Source organism: Pagrus major, chromosome 6 (genome assembly GCF_040436345.1).
Source record: "Pagrus major chromosome 6, Pma_NU_1.0".
In the NCBI taxonomy this organism is placed as follows: Eukaryota; Metazoa; Chordata; class Actinopteri; order Spariformes; family Sparidae; genus Pagrus; species Pagrus major.
The window spans coordinates 18224883-18243032 of NC_133220.1; the positions used below are offsets into that span (position 1 = coordinate 18224883).

Genomic DNA, 18150 nt, shown 5'->3' on the forward strand with positions numbered 1-18150 from the left:
CACAGTTTAAACTCCAGTATAAATGATACGTTGTTTTAACTATTTAATCAGTTTCAGCCTGAAGAGATTATTTAATAGTTTGAAAACGCCAAAGAGACCTAAACTTTGTGCTTTGTGTCCTACGCAGAGCACCGGCGCTGCCTGTTGCCATTGACAACTGCGTCTGGAACAGACCCTAGTGTCACACCCGCGACCACGTGATCAGGAAAAACAAACGCGCGGCACTTAGTTACCCAAACAATCTCATCACATTGATGAAGGAGGAAACAAATGACTTAAAAAGTCGTAAAGTTGTGTTGCTTTTAGTCAGATGTGGTGTTGTGGTTTTACAGTTCTGCGCATTAGTGGCCTGATTTAATATAATGCAAAGTAACGTCAGAAAGCCAGATGTAGTAAGACCCCGACCAAGCAGTGTCAGTTCTGGTGATGGGACGAAACAAGCCCGCAAAGTTCACACCAGAAAGTTTCCTTACAGAGTGGGATACAGCTGGAACAAAGGTGGACGACTTAAGGAGCTGAGAATAAGGTGCTGACACTCTCCATGTATTCCAGTTTACAACTTTTATCTCATCGTGTGTAACTTAGTCCAACCTTTTCAACCCCTGCAGGCACTTGGCAAGGAAGTTCCTGAAGATATGGATGCACAACACCTTTGGACGAATTCTTCTTCATAAAGCCAGGTGACATGTGACAGCCATTTTGCAAATTGGAGTTGTTGAAATCAGACATTTCTAAATGATTTTTACCTTTAAAGTTGGATCGCAGTCTGGTTGCCACTTTGATCCTGAGTCCTCTTGCATGTTTCAGGTCCCACTATAGGAGCACGGTCCTGAGACGAGCCTTTGGAGGGTGGAGAGATGAGTGGTGGACATCTAGGAGGGAATGGAGTCTCACAATGCGGGCAGAGTGTCACAACAGGTGCATCATACAGTCTTGTACCTTAGTCAACTGGTCACAGACAGTCTTTGCGTCTGCTGATGATGATTTTTGTTTTTCAGGTATTATCTGTACAACCTGGCATTCCAGCGCTGGCGAATGTTTGTGTCACTGCAGATGGAAAAGAAGAGCAAAATCCAACATGCTAAATCATTTGGTAAAATTTTGGACTTTGTAGCTTTATGTTTTGTTACACGTCACAATCAGCTGTTTCGTCGTTCATCACTTTGTTTCCTTATCTAGCTGACAGGCAGCGGATGCGACTGGTTTGGGACAAGTGGGAGGTTTTCACAGAGATGAGGCGAATGAAGAACAGGATGCTTGACTCTGCCCTTGAGCTGAACAGACTCACAACCCTGCAGTATGATCATTGTATTTATAAATCAGATATACACTTATAACGCTTAGTGGATAATTGATTTTAACACAGCTGGGTTTTTTTCACCTCTGCAGTTCAGCATGGAGGTTGTGGCAGACCAGGCTGCAGCAGCATCAAGACCTTTACGCTTTACAGGACCAAGCCCTGAAACAGAGAGCACTAACTTTACAGAGCAGGGTAAAGACGTGATCCATAAATGATATATAGTCAACATTTTGTGTGCTGATCATTGATCTCTGATCCTTTGTATGCCGTGTTGTTCTGTTTTTTAGACTTGGCTTCAGTGGAAAGAAATGCACACAGCAGCTTGTTGCCGGAGAGAGAAAGAATCCACAGCTGCACATCTCTTCATCCTGATACTGAAAAGAAAAGCTTTACATCGCTGGAAAAGTTATGTGTCTTGTGTCCAAACCAAGAAAAAGTCACAAGGTCATTAAAATTTACCTCTTTCTTTATTTAAACATACCCCTACACCCCTGGTCTCACTCGCCCTTAGAGTCCTGACATGCCAGTGTAGGTGCTGTCAGTGAGCATACGTGGCCCCAGCTTTTGGGAGTTTTCCGCATTGTTGGCATTAGTTGAGCCTTGTCTCGATCATGCTGAATCTTTGACGGAGCCGTTGCTGAGAGAAATCACTGTGATTGTTCAGCTAAGCGAATCAGTGCACAAGAAGAGAAACAGAAAAAGGAAAGGAAAGCCCCTTGAGCCTGTCCCTGTGGTGTCCATGATTTCTCTCACTTTGCCTGGTTTCTCCTTATTTCTCACCATCGCCTCTTAGCCAGTGCCATTTGTAACTTTTAATCAGACATATTCTCGATTAGAAGTGGCTACATTACCAAGGAGTGGTGTTAAAATGATGCTGCTTTATCATAACAGCAGTTTATTTATCCGCAGTCCTGAGTCTGCCAGTTTCCGCTTTTGAATGATGAATACAAACTACTGCCAACTTGTGGTATGGAGAGTTATTTCTTCCACATAGCAGCAGAAAATACAAGCTAGTAGGCTGTGGTCTTTGCGTTGTGTTCAAGTGAAGATTTTTGATTGAGTCTACTTTTGTTGCCACTAGTTTTTGATGTTGGTTTGGTGTGTCTGGGTCCTTTCAGTTGCTCCTAAAAATGCAAAAGGCCCTCTGTAGAGCCAGTAATTGACTTGATCTGGGCTACTGTAGAAACCTGGTGGTGCAACATAGGAGAGGACTTGCTCACTCTGTAGATATAAAAAGCTCATTGTAAGGTAATAAAAAACAAAACAATTCTAGTTTCAAGTGGGTATACACTAATGAAACATGATTATGAAGATAATATTCAATTTCTGCCAAAAGGTGCCCCTAAATCCTGCACACTTGACCTTTGATATAAACCACAAGCTCTTTCATGCCATACCTCATGTATATATTCAACTACTTGATTTTATTTTTTAGCTGTGGCTCAGCGTGCATACCATATCCGCCTGTTGATGATGTGTTGGAGTAAATGGAGCAGCGCGTTGCATCACAAGCAGAGTAAGGAGGACCGTTTGCGAGCTGCAGGGCATTTGGCCGTACAGAGCACCCAGCGCAGAGCACTGGAGCGCTGGAGAGCTTGTATCCTAAACATAAAACAAATCAACCTTACACTTTCATTGCTATTCTACTGAGGGAAAGTCAGTACAGCTGTTTGATTCTTGAGCTTACAAGCAGATGTGACGTTGTGCAGAGAAGAGGATGAAAGAAACAGGATTGCACTTCAACATCGTCATCATCATCTACTGGTGAGATTCCCCAAAAATTAAGAAAACTGCACAGAAACCGAGAGCGCGATAATTTTATGCATTGATCACTGTGTTCTTGTTGCAGCGTGCTGGATTACAGGGACTTTCTCTTAACATTGTGTGGAACAAAACGCACAGACTGAACAACAACATGGCTGTCCAACATCATCATCAAACTGTAACGGACAGGCACTCCATCATCCTGATATCACATTGTCAAAAATGAACACTTTTAAAACTTCTAAAGGTTTAATGTTTTTATAGGTGACAAGTACGTTTTGGAAGCTGTGGCAGGACCGTCTGGAGGAGGCCGAAGACAAGAGTTTTCAACCCCTTGGAGACATGGCACTGACTAAACACAGGTGCTATAATTTACACTTCCCAATCCCTCCCTGTTTCACCTAGTGTGAAAAACTGTAGTAACGGTTCAGTGTATATGATTTAGGAGGATTTAGGGGTCGCAATTAAATTTTTATTAGTGTATAATCACCTCAAACTAAAAGTTATGTTTTCATTGTTGTAGAATGATCCCTTTATGTCTAAAGACGGCTTTTCATTTTTTTAGCGTCCACCATAGCGGAAGTTGAGACGAGGTTTGCTCAGTTGGTTGCAATCTCCATCCACATGGCTAGATGCCTCTAAATCCTACACACTGGATCTTTAATTGCTTCTCGTTGTAACATTCAGGTTACAAGCATGTTGCATATTTCCTATGAAGTTGTTGCATACTTTGGATTTAATTTTAACAGGAATTTTTTTTTCTTTACAGCTCATCCCTGTTAAGTAGCTGTTTCCACCATTGGAGAGAGATGCTCGCTGAACGGAGACACATGCAGGTATTTTTAGATCCAGAACATTACCGGCATGTTCTGCAGATATTCTCAGGGTATTCTGTATAAATTTCTAACATTATAATGTTACAGTTTATTGATTCCTTCAAAAACAGTTGTTGAAAATATGAGGGATATCTGTTTGACCCGAATCAATAATGAAAATATTTGTATATGTAGTTTAATTGCAAACTCACAAACATCATGTTTTTCTGCAGGAACTGGAGCAACGTGCAGACATTTGGTTTGCTGAACGCGTGTTGCCTCGGTGTTTCGACTCGTGGGTCGAGTTCACGCTGCAGAGAAGACTCCACGAACAGAGGAGACACAAAGCAGAATTCTTTAATCAGTGAGTTACCACCTGGAGTTGTTCGTCTGTTGTAGATGAAGCAGAGCTGACCTGACTGTTGTAATTTTTTTGATGTGTTGTCAGGCAGCGTCAGTACACTTGGGTGTTTTACACCTGGTGGGGACGATCAGAGAAGCAGAAGGAGCAGATGCTTTCTGAGAGGATGGTATGTTCAGCTGTAAAGGGAAACACAAACTACTGCATGATGTTGATCGAGAGCCCGGCTGTGTATCAGATACTGACAGATAACTCTCTGCTGTCAGGCTATTCTACATGAGGAGCGGGGCCACTTGCAGAGAGCCTGGTGTCGCTGGAGCCAGCGGACAGAGCAGCAGATCAACGAGGAGGAGAAACAGACGGCTTCAGACAGTCTGTACCTGTACAGGCTGCTTCACAAGACGATGACACAGTGGAAGGACAACAGCACTGAGATACGAGACAGGTGAGGCAACAAAGTGCTGATGAAGTGTTTGAGTAGAGAGGTGGACTTGCTGGTCTGATGTCTAACATATATTTTTCTATTTTGTTTGCATGTCAGGAGAAATCGAGAGCAGCAGGCTTTTCATCAGGGTGACCTGTGCTGCATGAGATGGGCTCTCGGAAAATGGAAACAGGTGAGTCTGTAGTATTTGATCATAACATGTGATGGGCATCTGTTCTTTAAGCTCAAGGTTAAAAAAAGACAGGAAGTGATCTGGTTAGGTCTGGAAACTTGCATTTTCTTTTAAGCTGTTCTGTGAACATCTCTGGTAAGAGTGTCTTAATGAGACCTGCTGTATTTATCCCAAAAACACTGCTCTCCTCTTCTTGCTCAGCATTACAAGACCTACACATGTCTCATTTTAGAGCTCATCATTGGATTATGACACAGCCCACGTCTGTTTAAATCCTCTTTTTATGTTTTATATTTTTAAGAAAATCAAGAAGGCAGTGGTACCAACACACATTCAATGCACAGTTATCTGTTTCGGGTCTGTGTTTTAGTTCCTCTTGTGTGTTTGTTCAGTTTGTTCAGAGCCAGCGAGTGAAGAAGAGCAGACTGGAGCAGATGAAGAGTTACCATGAAGTTAAACTTCTCAATCACACGTTGGTTGCCTGGAAGGTACACCAGTGTTTGTATGACCATGATTTCTTAAAGTTGGAGTCATAAAGATGATGTTAGAGCTGATGCACTGCGGCATGCTGTATTCACAGACGCACCACCTCCAGGTGTCTCAGATCTACGATCATGCAGAGGAACTTCACAGACAACAAGAACAGAACTTTCTCAGGTACTGAACATGAACAAGAACCCTCTTCTTGATGATTCATATCAGCTTCATCTTCTCAGTCTCAATAACATCTCTCTTCAGGAAGATTCTGTGTGTTTGGAGGGAGAACGCAGCGCTGCAAACAGAAGTCAGGCTCATGGAGCAACAAGCACAAAATCATTTTCAGCATTTCCTTCAACTTAAGGTTCTAAAGCTGCCTCAAACTATCATAGTTATTCCTTTGTTGGAGCTTTTGCTCATTTCTTTCTAATTCTGTCAAGGTGTTTCTTGCTTGGAGAGAAGCAGCAACAAGTGCAGTGCTCAGACGCCACCAGCAGGGGGAAGCAGTCATCAGGGCTCAGAGGTCCATAAATCAAGGTAGGAACAGAGCTCACATCTACAGTTTCTTTCTTTATTTTCTGTCAACAAATAATGTTTTATGTAATTTGTCACTTCTACCCACAGACCCACAGACAAGGAAACCCAAATGAGAGAGACCCTCCAAATAAACCAAGAATGTTTTTCCCCACAGTTTTTTGCAAATTAAGTGTTTTATAAACACTGTAGAAATCTTAATTTTCTTTTCAAAAATAAATATCCTTGCTTTTAGCCTTTCTACAACTTTATGTCCCACACACATTTTTGTCTGGTGTCTGTCTTCAGCACAGACTTGACAAATACTATTAATAATAAACTTTATTTATATAACACCTTTCTTAACAAAGTTACAAAGTGCTTAACAAGACATAAAACCAGACAAGACAGAACAAAATGAAGAAGATCAATAAAAACAATACAAATAAAAGCATATAATAAACATTTCTGAAAGCTTGTACATAGGCAAAGGTTTTAAAAAGAGATTTAAAAGAAGCTAGGTGCTTAGCGCCTCAATGTTCTGTCAGTATTCTGCTTTGAAAATTAGGCATGTGTACCTGATTTGGTCAACACTTTTTAACTTGATGTTACCTCTGTTTAGTTCACCTACTGCAGTCTTTCAGACGATGGAGGAAACAAACCAGGGAGGCTCGGAGGGAGAGGATGTACATGGAAAAAGCCAGACGGTACCATGAGTACAGACTCCTTTCTAAGACACTGGAAGCATGGAAGAAGCATCGCACACAGTATCATAGAAAAAAGGTTTTTAAATCTAAAGCCACATTGGTGACTTCACGCTGTAACATGGCTTTTTAAAAACGTGTTTATTTTGTAGGTAATGAAGCGACAGGGGATCATTTTGCTGAGGTTAAAGGTGTACCAGAAATACTTTGAACTGTGGCAAGTGAAGGTTTGTTGATATTCTTTCTCACACAAACACTTAAACCTCTTTAACGCCACTCATTTTACAAATAAAGATCACTTAACTTCACATGAGGAGCACTACTCAGCCAGTAAAACAGTTGCATTGATTCAGGAGGAGCTTTAAGTGTGACAACAACATGACCCTGATGCATTATTGAAATTATAGGATCCAGTGCTCTTTTTTTTTTTGCTTTTTAAGTCAGGATATCTCAGCCTCTCCTGCCTTGATTTTGATTATTCATTTTCTAAAGAATGTCTCTCACACGTCCTTCAACTGTATGGAAACATAAACTATTAAGTCACTGTAGTAGTCCTCTGTTTGTAGATAATCTATGCCAGATGTAGATATGTGAAGTTTTGGCCTTGTTTTATTTGTGGTGCTAATCATTCAGCTTGCTATATGGAGCAGATATCAAGGTCAGGCTGTCAGATAGTTGTATGTGGTTCGACTCACTGTGTTTAACCTGGCTGTGACTTTGGTTTCCTTCCTGCTAACAGCTGCAGCACAGACGGCGAGAAGCTGAGCAGACGGAACAAGCGCTCTGGCACTGGTCCCTCACTCTTCAGGCCAAGGTAACACCTGCCTGCACATTCTTCTCTCACTGCAAAACTGAGCTATAGATTAGAATAACTGGTGCTCACGTGCTTTAACCCATCTTAACCTGCTGCAGGTGTTGTGTGGGTGGAGGCTGTGGGTCACAGAGCAGCGCAGGAAACAAGAGCAGGCCGCTCGAGCTGCACAGGTCTACCGAGACCAGCTGTTGAGGGAGGGCGTGACGTGCATCCTCACGTACGCTGCTCACATGAATGACATCACGACAAGCCTCACACAGCACAGCCAAGAGCAGGTGTGTATCTGGATGTGTGTGTGTTTAAATTTCACTTCAGATATTAAGTTTAAGTTTACCAAGTCTGCCTGTGTCCTGCAGAGATCAAGACATCTCCAGAGAGTGGTGAGGCGCTGTGCGATGAGGTGGAAGCAGCGGGCGCTGTGCAAACCACACAGGGAGCAAAAGGTCAAAGTGCAACTGCCAAAAAAGAGTGTGACCTTCTGTTTGACTACACCTGGGTCGGTGGAGCAGGAGGATGAAGATGAAGTGCTTACTAAGCTGTAAGTCTGAGCCGCTGACAGCCTTTGAATCTGTGTTCAACACATGGTCCCAGTTTTAGAGAGCTTTTCATTTTCTTTGCATGCTGCTCAGCCGTCCGCCTCGACGTCAGCCACGTCGCCGCCCGGAACTGTTTGAGTCTCAACTGAAAATAAAGTAACACTGTTGTTTTCTACATAATCAACAAATTAGAAGTTAAATCGAAACATCATGTTAAAATTCTTTTTTCTTCTTTTGTTTTCTAGCACCCAAGATCAGTCGGCCATCACAGGCGCTGAAGCAGCTCCAAAACCCTCGCAGCTCAGTCATCATACAGCATTGTCCTGCCTCCATCCTGTTAACATCCCTGTTAGCTCCACACGTATGAGCACCACGATATCCAATGTGTCACCCTGTGAACCTCACTCATCCACTGTTGGCTCTCCTCAGGAGAAACAAGATGTTCTTTTACCTCCCTCTGCATTCATGACCACCGCTGCTGAAGATACGGTAATAATCACCTCTGTGACTTGGACAGACATCAGTGTGCATTCACTGTTAAACAAAGTAACTTGACTTTAGTTGTATTGTCTGCATTTGTTTCCAAGTTGTGGAAGAGCAGCAGCACAGGTTTTGGAGATCCTCTGCTTGTGCCTCCCTTTAAACAACACACATCAGCTCATCCAGGTATGACAGCTGCACCTTTCTTCTCCAGGATGGTTCATTCTTATAATTCTTCACGTTAGTCTTGCTTGGATTAGGCAGAACATGTGAACAAATGGCAAGTTCTAGACAACTTTTCATTGTGTTTCTACAAGACGAACATCTGAGAACATCCAGTGCAGAAACTGCAGCAACAGATCCGACTTCAGCTCTGACCAGAGAGCTGCTCAGCATCCAGCTGGACATGAAGACGTACCAACAGGACAGGAAGCAGCTCCGGTAAGAAATCTGTGAGAACGTTTCCATTCTTGTCAAGTTGTCGAACACATCGTCTGCATTGTGACTGATTTTGATTGTGTGTGCTCACTCAGGGCATGGCAAAAACTGAAGGAGGTGTTACAAAGTTGGCTGCAGACCAGCGGACAGGAGGAACAAATGGAGAAAGATACTGTTTGTCAAGAGTTGGAGGAGGTAGGAAGATGATTGTGTCATTGTTTTTTATGATGAACAAGAAACAACAAAAGACATGCATGCAGCATGGGATCATGAGTTGTTATTGTTAAACAACCACCATTGCTGATAAAAATCTATCTATGTCTCTATTTATGCAGTTCTGCTGTATGACCAGTAGAAATACATTTAGCCTTCTGAGTTTTGTTTATTATGGAGAGAGACATGTGAGGTGCTGATCATGAGGAAAGTTATTCTGAGGTAACTTCCCAAATTACTTCCGCTGATGGCTTCAATTATTCATGCATTCCTGTGAGGACAATAAATCAAAGGCGATCAGAGGTCACATGAGGGAAACGGTATAAAACCACCAGTGTAATGTAACTAAGTACATTAACTAAAGTACAGTACTTAGTTAGTACTGTTGATCTACTTGAATACTGAAGTATACCCATTTTATGCAACTTTATTCTTCTTCTCTCAGAGGCAAATATTGTACTTTTTACTCCACAATTTTTGTCTCACAGCTTTAGTTTCTAGTTACTTTTCAGATTAAATTTTTTCAGGCCTGTCCAGTGAAAACAAAGTAACTGAAGGATAAAGTGTTCCTTCATGGGTTGAGAAAATTCTCCTCCCTCTTAAACTGAATAAACTCTTTAAAGACCTTCTTGGATTAGCTGGAATAATAATAATAATTCCTGGTGCAGCAATAATATTTATCCAAAAACATTAGATGTAATACTCAAACAGTGATAGGGACTATATTGTACTGCAGAATGAGTACTTTTACTGATAATACTCACATACTTTTTCTTAAGTAAGTACAAGTAAGGTAAGGGTTTGATGCAGGACTTTTAGTTTAAGTATTTTCCCAGTGTGGTATTTATAATTTTACTTATGTAAAAGATTCAGAATAATTAGTCCACTACTGGAAATCACTGACACTCAAATGTATGTTTTTTTGACAGCTGGAGGAGCGCATCGACAGTCTGTCCACCGAACTGGCCAAACGGAAACCAACAATGCTGCTTCATGCAGAGAGGATCCAACATTTACAGACCGTCCTCACAGATCACTCTGCGTTTACAACATTACAGCAAATAGTGCTCACACACGGCAAAAGTGAAGACACCTGCTGATCGTTTGGACTGTTGTTCGTCTGCTCGGATCACATTTAACAAGCAAACTGAAACTGAAAGTGAATTAAGAAAACTGTCCACCAGCTGATACATATTTTCTGAGCTTTTGGCCGAGTTCGTAAGGATAAAATGTCCATGTATGCTATTTATTGTCTTCCAACTGGCTGTTAGTGCCTTACAGCAGCTCTCACTGCTACATCCACTCTTAAAATGTACAAAAACATTAGCTAGGGGTCGTCCTTCTAACAGATGGTGCTAAATATTTTCCATATGTGTGAAAAAAAAAGTGACTTTACTGTCTTCAGAGGAGCTGCCCTTGCGCAGTAGGTTTTCTATTTATGCTTTGGTACCTCTAATACTGTGGAAAATCCATGCAGGAGTGTGGGGATTTGAGACTAACAGAAAGGACAGCTGTCTGGTGTGCTCTGCAGAAGAGATAAGACAGGTTTGAAGAACAGCAGGGCAGAATGAGAGGACTTTATGCCATTTTACTCTTTGTCATCTTTGTCTGCTGCATCAGGGGTAAGTTTTGTTACGGAACTAGTTTATTTGTTTACATTGTTAAGTTATATTATGTTTATATTCAGGATCAATGTGTCTCTAAAAGTCTTCATTTTGTTGATGTTGACTTTTGATTGTTGTTGGAAAGATTGTTTCCCTCTTTTTAGTTTTTTTTGTGGACTTTATTAAAACTGATTTAAACACTATAAATGTTGTAAAATCATTTCACTCTTCACCACGGTTGACTTTAGATCTGAAAATTACAAAGAAATCATTAAACTCCTGCATCTTACTAAAACACAATATGCATAAAGTAGATAAATTCTCTACAGAATGTATATCTTCTAATGAACTGTCCCTTGCTTGTCAGCTAAGAAGATGCGGTGGTGCACGGTGTCCGATCCTGAGCAGAGGAAGTGCGCAGAGCTCGGGAAAGCTCTGGTGGCAGTGCTGCCGCCAGCTGCTGTGGCAGCGTTTGCCAAACTCTCATGCATAAGAGCGTCCAGCACGACTGACTGCATTGACAGGATCAGGGTGAGACATCCTTCACCATAAAACTTAGCAGGACTGTCGGAAATAACGGCCATGTGAAGCTATGTTTGTGTGTGTGCTTCTACATGTGTATTCAATTAAAACAATGAAGCATTTTCTTGACAAATACACAAAGAAAACTCTGAATGGACAAGTGGATTTCTTCTTAATATTTTCTCAGAAGTTAAAACCTGAGTTGCAAAAAATAATAGACAAATTGACAACAGATATTATTTTGAAAAACTCAAGTGGACTTTCCCACTCGACTGACAACTTCCCGTGTTATTGAGAATATTAAGCACAGTCAAATGTGTCATGTAAAGTTGTAAGCAACAATGATTAAGGCCAGGAGAGTTTTTTAAGAGCTCGATTGATATTGGGTTTTAGACGCAAATATTAATATTTAAATATTTAAAAAACAATATTTGCATGAACTTGATCAGGACTCCTTATACTTAAGAATTGTGATCAAGGTGTGCATATGATGTTTTATAGTTGACAAATCTACTTGTCTGTGCTCTTTTTGGCAGTTTTTTGTGCTATGATTTCATGTAATTTATCAGCCACCATATGCGCTAATACCTGTTGGATGAATCAGTTTAGCTCTACTCTTGATGATAACAACAGAGGTCGGTACGTGGAAAAGGAGAAAACATCCAAACCAGGAAGAGCCAAAGCCAGAGATGTGGACTCAAGTCATTGTGACTTGGACTCGAGTCGACTCCAGTCAAAGTTTTGATGACTTGCAACTTGACTTGATGGAAAATAAATGACTTGAGACTCGAATTGGACTTGAAGGGTAAAGACTCGTGACTTGACTTGAGACTAGTTTTGACTCTTCAAAAGTGATTGGGAGGAAATAAGAGAAAAAATTGGCTTTTATAAAGTTTTGTTTTGTTTTATTACATGAAAGAAATACTGAAAATCAAATTACTATAATCCAAATTAAATTCATTGTCATACTTTTTGAACAGAATAACAGAAGATAAATTGGCCAAAATCATTACTAAACAGGTACTTCTTCCTCCCCCATCCATCCATCCATCAATGTTTCAGTAAAATTCAAATGTGTTTTCAAATATTTGAATACCTACATGACCAATTGTTATTGACATGCACATACAACCTTTCTTGACTGATTTTGCACGGGCCTAATGGAAGCATTCACCGTGTAGTGAACCGCTATAGTTAGGTCTCTTTTCTGATATGTAGACTCACTGTGTTAATGCTTTGTTTCAGGCTAACCGTGCTGATTTAGTGACATTAGATGCAGGAGAAGTTTATTCTGCTGTGAAGCAGTTTGGCCTCGTCGTCGTTGCCAAGGAGATCTACAGTGACGGTAGGTTGACCTCATGTTTCTGGGACACTTCAGCATCTCTCTTCAGCAGTAGTGTCTGAGTCAGTGTGTCTGTGTGAGTCGTGCAGGAGGCTGTATTCTGTCTGTGGCTGTGGTGAGAAACAGCAGTGTGGACATACGGTCCCTGCAGGGCCTCAGGAGCTGTCACAGTGGGGTTCGATGGACGGCTGGATGGAGTCTCCCTCTCGGCTTCCTGCTGTCCCGCAACTACCTGAGCTGGTCAAAGGAGCAGCCGCTCAGTCAGGGTAATGGGATTGCAGTCAGCTCCAATGTGAAAGTCTTTCTGTTTTCATTTTGTCGTTTCTGGTCCTCTGATTTTCAGTCCCCTCACTTGTTTTTCTCCTCTCGAGCAGACGTCAGCACCTTCTTCAGTGCCAGCTGCATTCCTGGAGCTGCGGCTATGGCGCCACCTCTGTGCGCTCTGTGCCAAGGCCAGAAGTCCTACATACGCCAGAAGAATTACCACTGCGAAACATCCCACAGTGAGCCCTTCTACAACAGCCAAGGGGCCCTCAGGTCAAGTTCAACAAAGCTCTCAACTTAATGACGCACATTTGCTGTATTTCAAACATGAAGTCAGTCAGAACAGCAGAGAGGTGAAGTTCTTCTTTTACCTCTTTTTGCTCTGTCACAGATGTCTCAGGAGCGGAGCAGGAGACGTCGCCTTTGTGGACCATTTAGCTCTTGAAAGTATTGAAGGTAAACTAATCTTCTAATGGACTCCTAAAACAATCTCACTGTTCATTTATGATCTATGATTAAAAAACTATTCTGAGGTGTCCCAATGGGCGAGAAGTTACAAAACTAATAAACTGGCAGCTTCAATAAGCTGACACAGATTACCACCAACCAAATTATGCCCTATATATCATATAGTGCCCATCACCAATTTCAGATTCTTGCCTTACTTTAAGAAAAACACTATTGAGTGTATAGTTATGTAAAAATAAATGGATAAATAAATAAATAAAAAGAGTCTGGAATCCCTTGCCCCATAGTTTCACACAATCAGAGGCCCCATTTTGCACAGGGCCCCCGAAAAAAAGCTAAAAACGGCCCCGCCACACCCACTCAATGACAATTTCATCTTTCCTAAATGCAGATGCTGCAGAAAAGCTTTCACAAGTGCAGAATAAGTGGGAGCCTTAGTTTTCTTCCAGTTTAATAAAATCAGTCTGTGATTAAAAGGGTTACACGTTATCGTGTTACATTAAATCTGGTTAGCACAGATCAGATCAGACTCCAGAGTCTGCCATCAGTGGATTAGGATCAACAGGTTTTTGCATGATGTCAACAATATCATCTTCTGTTCTTCTTCTGTTTGTTCTCTCAGACAGTGACAGAGACAAGTTCAGCTTACTGTGCACAGACGGCACACAAGCTCCTCTCAGCAGCTACAGAAATTGTAATCTGGGACGTGGTCCAGGAGGCGGCATGGTGACCAGATTTAACTTCCGCAAGGTTGCTCGCAAGTTTCTACAGACAGTGCAGGTACTTTTTTTGTTTTTGTTAAGTCTTTTTCTTTCCCCCCTTTTCCCACATATATCACTTTGTTGCTGCTCTTTCACCTCATTAAAATATTCTTGTTGGATTGTTTATTGTTGTTTAGGGGCTGTTTGGTCAACAAGGGCGAGAGCGACAGCGCTTCCATCTCTTCAACTCCTCTTCTTTTGGAGAACATGACCTTCTCTTCAAAGATGTGACAGATAAACTGGCTGTTCTTCCAGATGACATGGACGTCAGTCAGGTGCTGGGGCTGGATTATGTGGCTCTCCTCAAAGGCCTTGGACATGAAGGTGCTGACCCACATTAGTTTGTGCTTGTTAATTGATTTAATGGCTGTGATTCTAACCATATTGAACCTGCTTGTGTGCAGGAAGTTCACTGGAGGACAGTGTGGTGCGGTGGTGCTGTATCAGCCACGCAGAGCAGAAGAAGTGTGAGCAGTGGGCTCTCAGTATAAAGTCTGACCCGCTGGTGTGTGTTAAAGCAGGCTCACTCCGCGACTGTATCGAGAAAATTAAGGTAAGTTGTTTAAGTCACAGGAGGCTGGGACTTTGAAGTTTTATCACACTTTTAAAAAACAAATATAATTTAAGTCAAAACAAGCTGTATTCACTGACACTGATGCTTCAGAGGGACGAGGTGGACGCTGTCTCACTGGATGCAACTCACGCTTTCATCGCAGGAAAATGTGGTCTGGTCCCTGTTGTCACAGAATATTATGGTGAGACTGTTTACATTTCTTTTCTTCTAAAGTCTGCTCTCAATATACAGACTATATATATATATATATATATATATATATATATATATATATATATATATATATATATATATATATATATATATATATATGTATGTATATATATATATATATATATATATATATATATATGTATATATATATATATATATATATATATATATGTATATGTATATATATATATATATATATATATATATATATATATGTATATATATATATATGTATATATATATATATATATGTATATATATATATATATATATATGTATATATATATATATATATATGTATATATATATATGTATATATATATATATATATATGTATATATATATATATATATATATGTATATATATATATATATATGTATATATATATATATATATGTATATATATATATATATATGTATATATACACACAGTATACATATACTATATATATATATATATATATATACTGTATATGTATATAAATAAATATTGATCTGTTCCACTGTGTTTCTCCTGGACTCTCAGGAAGAGAGTGTGTTCCAGCTGAGGGATCGACCCACCTGGAGACAGACGGTAAAACACTGCAGTAAATGACACTACTCGTAGCTGACGTGATTATTGTTTTTACACTGAATGAAACTGCTGCTGTCCGTGTCCTCAGTACTGCCCTCGGTGGTGGGCGTGGCGGTGGGGAAGCGCTCCAGCAGGAACATTTTCATCGGGAACCTCGGAGGCCGTCGCTCCTGTCACAGCCACATGTACAGTCCAGCCGGTTGGCTGCTGCCATACAGACACACGTTAAGTCTGGAGCATAACAGCAGCTCCCCCTGTGATCCAAACCAAGGTACTGATCTCTGCGGAGTCCTGCACATGTAACTTATTTATCAACTTCACATTCACACTGACAGTCCTCTTGTAATCAGAATATCATGATATGTGTTTTTTGTGTTTTCTCAGTGTACAACGGGGTGTTTTGGAAAGGCTGTCTTCCCGGCTCTCAGGGGAATCTGTGTAAAGTGTGTATGGGAGGCACCGGGGAGGCCGCCACCAAACGCTGTGCTGACAACCACAATGAGCGTTACTATGGCAACATGGGGGCTTTAAGGTATGCACAGTGACTCACCTGAGCCAGAGCTTTCTGCTCATCTGTGATTGCTGGTGTGGAGCATTTAAAGAGTTTTTATGAAAAGTATGGATACTCTCACTTGTGTTCTCTGACATCCATGTTTTTAAATTTGTTTGATAACACTTTATGATAACCATGATAAATAAATCGTCAATCAACATTATTTTGGATAATCTAATTTCATATAATCTATCTAAGCAAAATATACAGTCAACTGTTTTCATAGGGACTGTTGTAGCTGGATGCTACCAGGACAAAGTGAGAGAATGTTTGTATGTAATTTGGCTGAACTGACCCTTTAATCCTTCACTCATTACTCGCAGGTGTCTGGTTGGAGATCCGAGCGGTAAAAGCTACGGCGATGTGGCCTTCCTGGAGCAGCACAACCTGCAGTCCAACATCCTCAGTGACAAATTCAATATGAAGTTTTGACATGAACACACACTGATACTAACACAGTGTGTTTATTGTGTTACATTGTGCCTTTGTCATGTTGTACATCAGGTTTGAGTTCCACTGGTTGGGCAGACGGGTGGACGTCGTCAGACTTTGAGCTGCTGTGTGGTGACGGCCGTCGGGCCCCGTTGTCTGAGTGGGAGAGCTGCAACCTCGGAGTCATCCCACCGAACACCATCATGACACGGCCAGTTCTTACGGCACGAGTTTACGACTTCCTCATGAAGTCTCAGGTCAGCTCAAGTCAAGCCAATTTTATTCACATAGGCCAAAATCACATATAGCTCTCAATCACTAATCCTTAGACTCCTGATTTGAATGAGGGCCAAATATTTGTTGGTACCAAAACATTATTGCCAGCAGTAACTGTTGCTAAAGATCCAGCTCTTTGCTTCTTCTGATGAATACTGACAGAAATCAGACAGTTATATTATGATGGTTGTCATGGGAGTGTTTCATTGGATAATTACTCTTTAAAATTTTCTTTGAATCTTTTAGGAAACTTTGGCAGCCAACCCAAATGCAGAGTTCAAGCTCTTTGAGTCTCAGCAGTATGGAGAAAGTGACCTGCTGTTCAAAGATGCAACTCAGTGTTTTGTCCACACGAGCCACATGGACTACCGTTCCATCCTCGGAGAAGAGTTTTACAGTCACGCAGAAACTGTCTTCAACTGCACACACTCTGGTACGACTGTGATCAAATACACTTGCTTGACTGGCCAACAAATAAGTAAACTACCCCTCACACATGTTCATAATGTTGACATCTGTTTTCTTTACAACAGATATCTTGGAGTTTTGTAATCAGGACGTGTGCAGCATATTTTAATGGACACACAGAAGGACACCCAGCGGTTCAAACTTTCATCTGCAAACTTGTTTCGTCAACATGTGATGACTGCGAACCGTCACTGGTATCATCCTGTTAACAGCAGAGATTAAAGTCTGCTGCCTGACGCTACTGCAAACTGAAGTGATCGCCACATGCACCTGCTTTCATGATTTCCACAAGTCTTAAGGGATAGAGAAAAGCCTTCAACAAGTTTCAGGTCCCATTATAACTTAAAATGAGGTATAACATTTCTGTCTTTCAAAAAAACTCAAAACACATTTGTTTGTAACAGAGCAAAGTGCAAACATAAAGGCTAATGAAAACAAGTTAAGGTGACATGTAGCATTGAGGTTAATACCAAAACACAAAAGACATGACTACACTTGTGCATATATATGGGTGTAAAATCACTGTGTGTATAAACTGTATTCGTATGTAAATTACCCATGTTGTGCCTCAATTGTTCCACTTTTATATGCACCTATTATATCACTGTATTTGTTTCTAAGTGTGGTAAATGAGTGTGAGACTTGGAACCATCAGATGTTTGGGGAAGCCATTTTAATGCAATGTTTATTACTGTTAATTAATCATAAAGCAGCACTGAAATAAATGGCCTCAAACTCTGAGGATACCTGTTTTTACACACATTTTCATGACCGCTACACTTGTTGAATTACTAAAGCTTTGGTTTAAATAAAGATATCCAAACTCAAGAAAACCTACAACAGCTCATTGCAGCCGGGACTACTGTATTATAACTGGTTTTGTAGGCTACCAATTATGTACTGCAGTGTGTGTAGTGGAATTAAGTTGGTTTTAATGTTAAAAAATAATTAGTACAATTTAAATTTTTTCAGAAAAAAAATGGAAACAGTGTTATTAAAACTGAGCAGTAATCTTGAGCTAAATATGTTTGACTTCAACTCCCAGACTACACCGCGACTGTGTTTG

The 18150-nt window shown here is 40.8% G+C and overlaps 2 protein-coding genes across 2 annotated transcripts; both read left to right on the plus strand.

Annotated features, from left to right (window-relative positions):
• Positions 1-237: 237 nt before the first annotated feature.
• On the plus strand, positions 238-10843 carry sfi1 (SFI1 centrin binding protein). The gene is made up of 31 exons (XM_073467431.1): positions 238-526; positions 609-680; positions 808-918; positions 999-1093; positions 1180-1297; positions 1390-1492; positions 1588-1744; positions 2736-2897; positions 2994-3064; positions 3150-3242; positions 3329-3426; positions 3834-3900; positions 4113-4243; positions 4328-4409; positions 4507-4685; positions 4782-4857; positions 5250-5345; positions 5438-5514; positions 5596-5698; positions 5775-5871; positions 6470-6630; positions 6704-6778; positions 7291-7365; positions 7464-7640; positions 7722-7903; positions 7995-8057; positions 8147-8390; positions 8489-8567; positions 8699-8822; positions 8915-9014; positions 9962-10843. The coding sequence occupies exons 1-31, from the start codon at positions 363-365 to the stop codon at positions 10130-10132; spliced, it is 3603 nt and encodes a 1200-aa protein (XP_073323532.1). The 5' UTR covers positions 238-362; the 3' UTR covers positions 10133-10843.
• Positions 10600-17703, plus strand: sxph (saxiphilin). Its single transcript, XM_073467432.1, has 17 exons — positions 10600-10654; positions 11004-11167; positions 12404-12503; positions 12590-12766; positions 12875-13037; positions 13156-13220; positions 13855-14012; positions 14131-14317; positions 14398-14546; positions 14658-14748; positions 15308-15355; positions 15444-15626; positions 15740-15887; positions 16232-16314; positions 16413-16597; positions 16863-17049; positions 17150-17703. Exons 1-17 carry the CDS (start codon positions 10600-10602, stop codon positions 17191-17193), a joined length of 2187 nt encoding a protein of 728 aa, XP_073323533.1. The 3' UTR covers positions 17194-17703.
• Positions 17704-18150: the final 447 nt, after the last annotated feature.

Bases quoted from the DNA above. Each gene is read 5' to 3' on its own strand.
- sfi1 (XM_073467431.1), top strand. From the start codon at position 363: ATGCAAAGTAACGTCAGAAAGCCAGATGTAGTAAGACCCCGACCAAGC. The intron at 8,058-8,146 runs GTAACACTGTTG...TTTGTTTTCTAG, and splicing joins GAGTCTCAACTGAAAATAAA to CACCCAAGATCAGTCGGCCA. The intron at 8,391-8,488 runs GTAATAATCACC...TTTGTTTCCAAG, and splicing joins CCACCGCTGCTGAAGATACG to TTGTGGAAGAGCAGCAGCAC.
- sxph (XM_073467432.1), top strand. From the start codon at position 10,600: ATGAGAGGACTTTATGCCATTTTACTCTTTGTCATCTTTGTCTGCTGC. The intron at 14,749-15,307 runs GTGAGACTGTTT...CTGGACTCTCAG, and splicing joins TGTTGTCACAGAATATTATG to GAAGAGAGTGTGTTCCAGCT. The intron at 15,356-15,443 runs GTAAAACACTGC...CCGTGTCCTCAG, and splicing joins GACCCACCTGGAGACAGACG to TACTGCCCTCGGTGGTGGGC.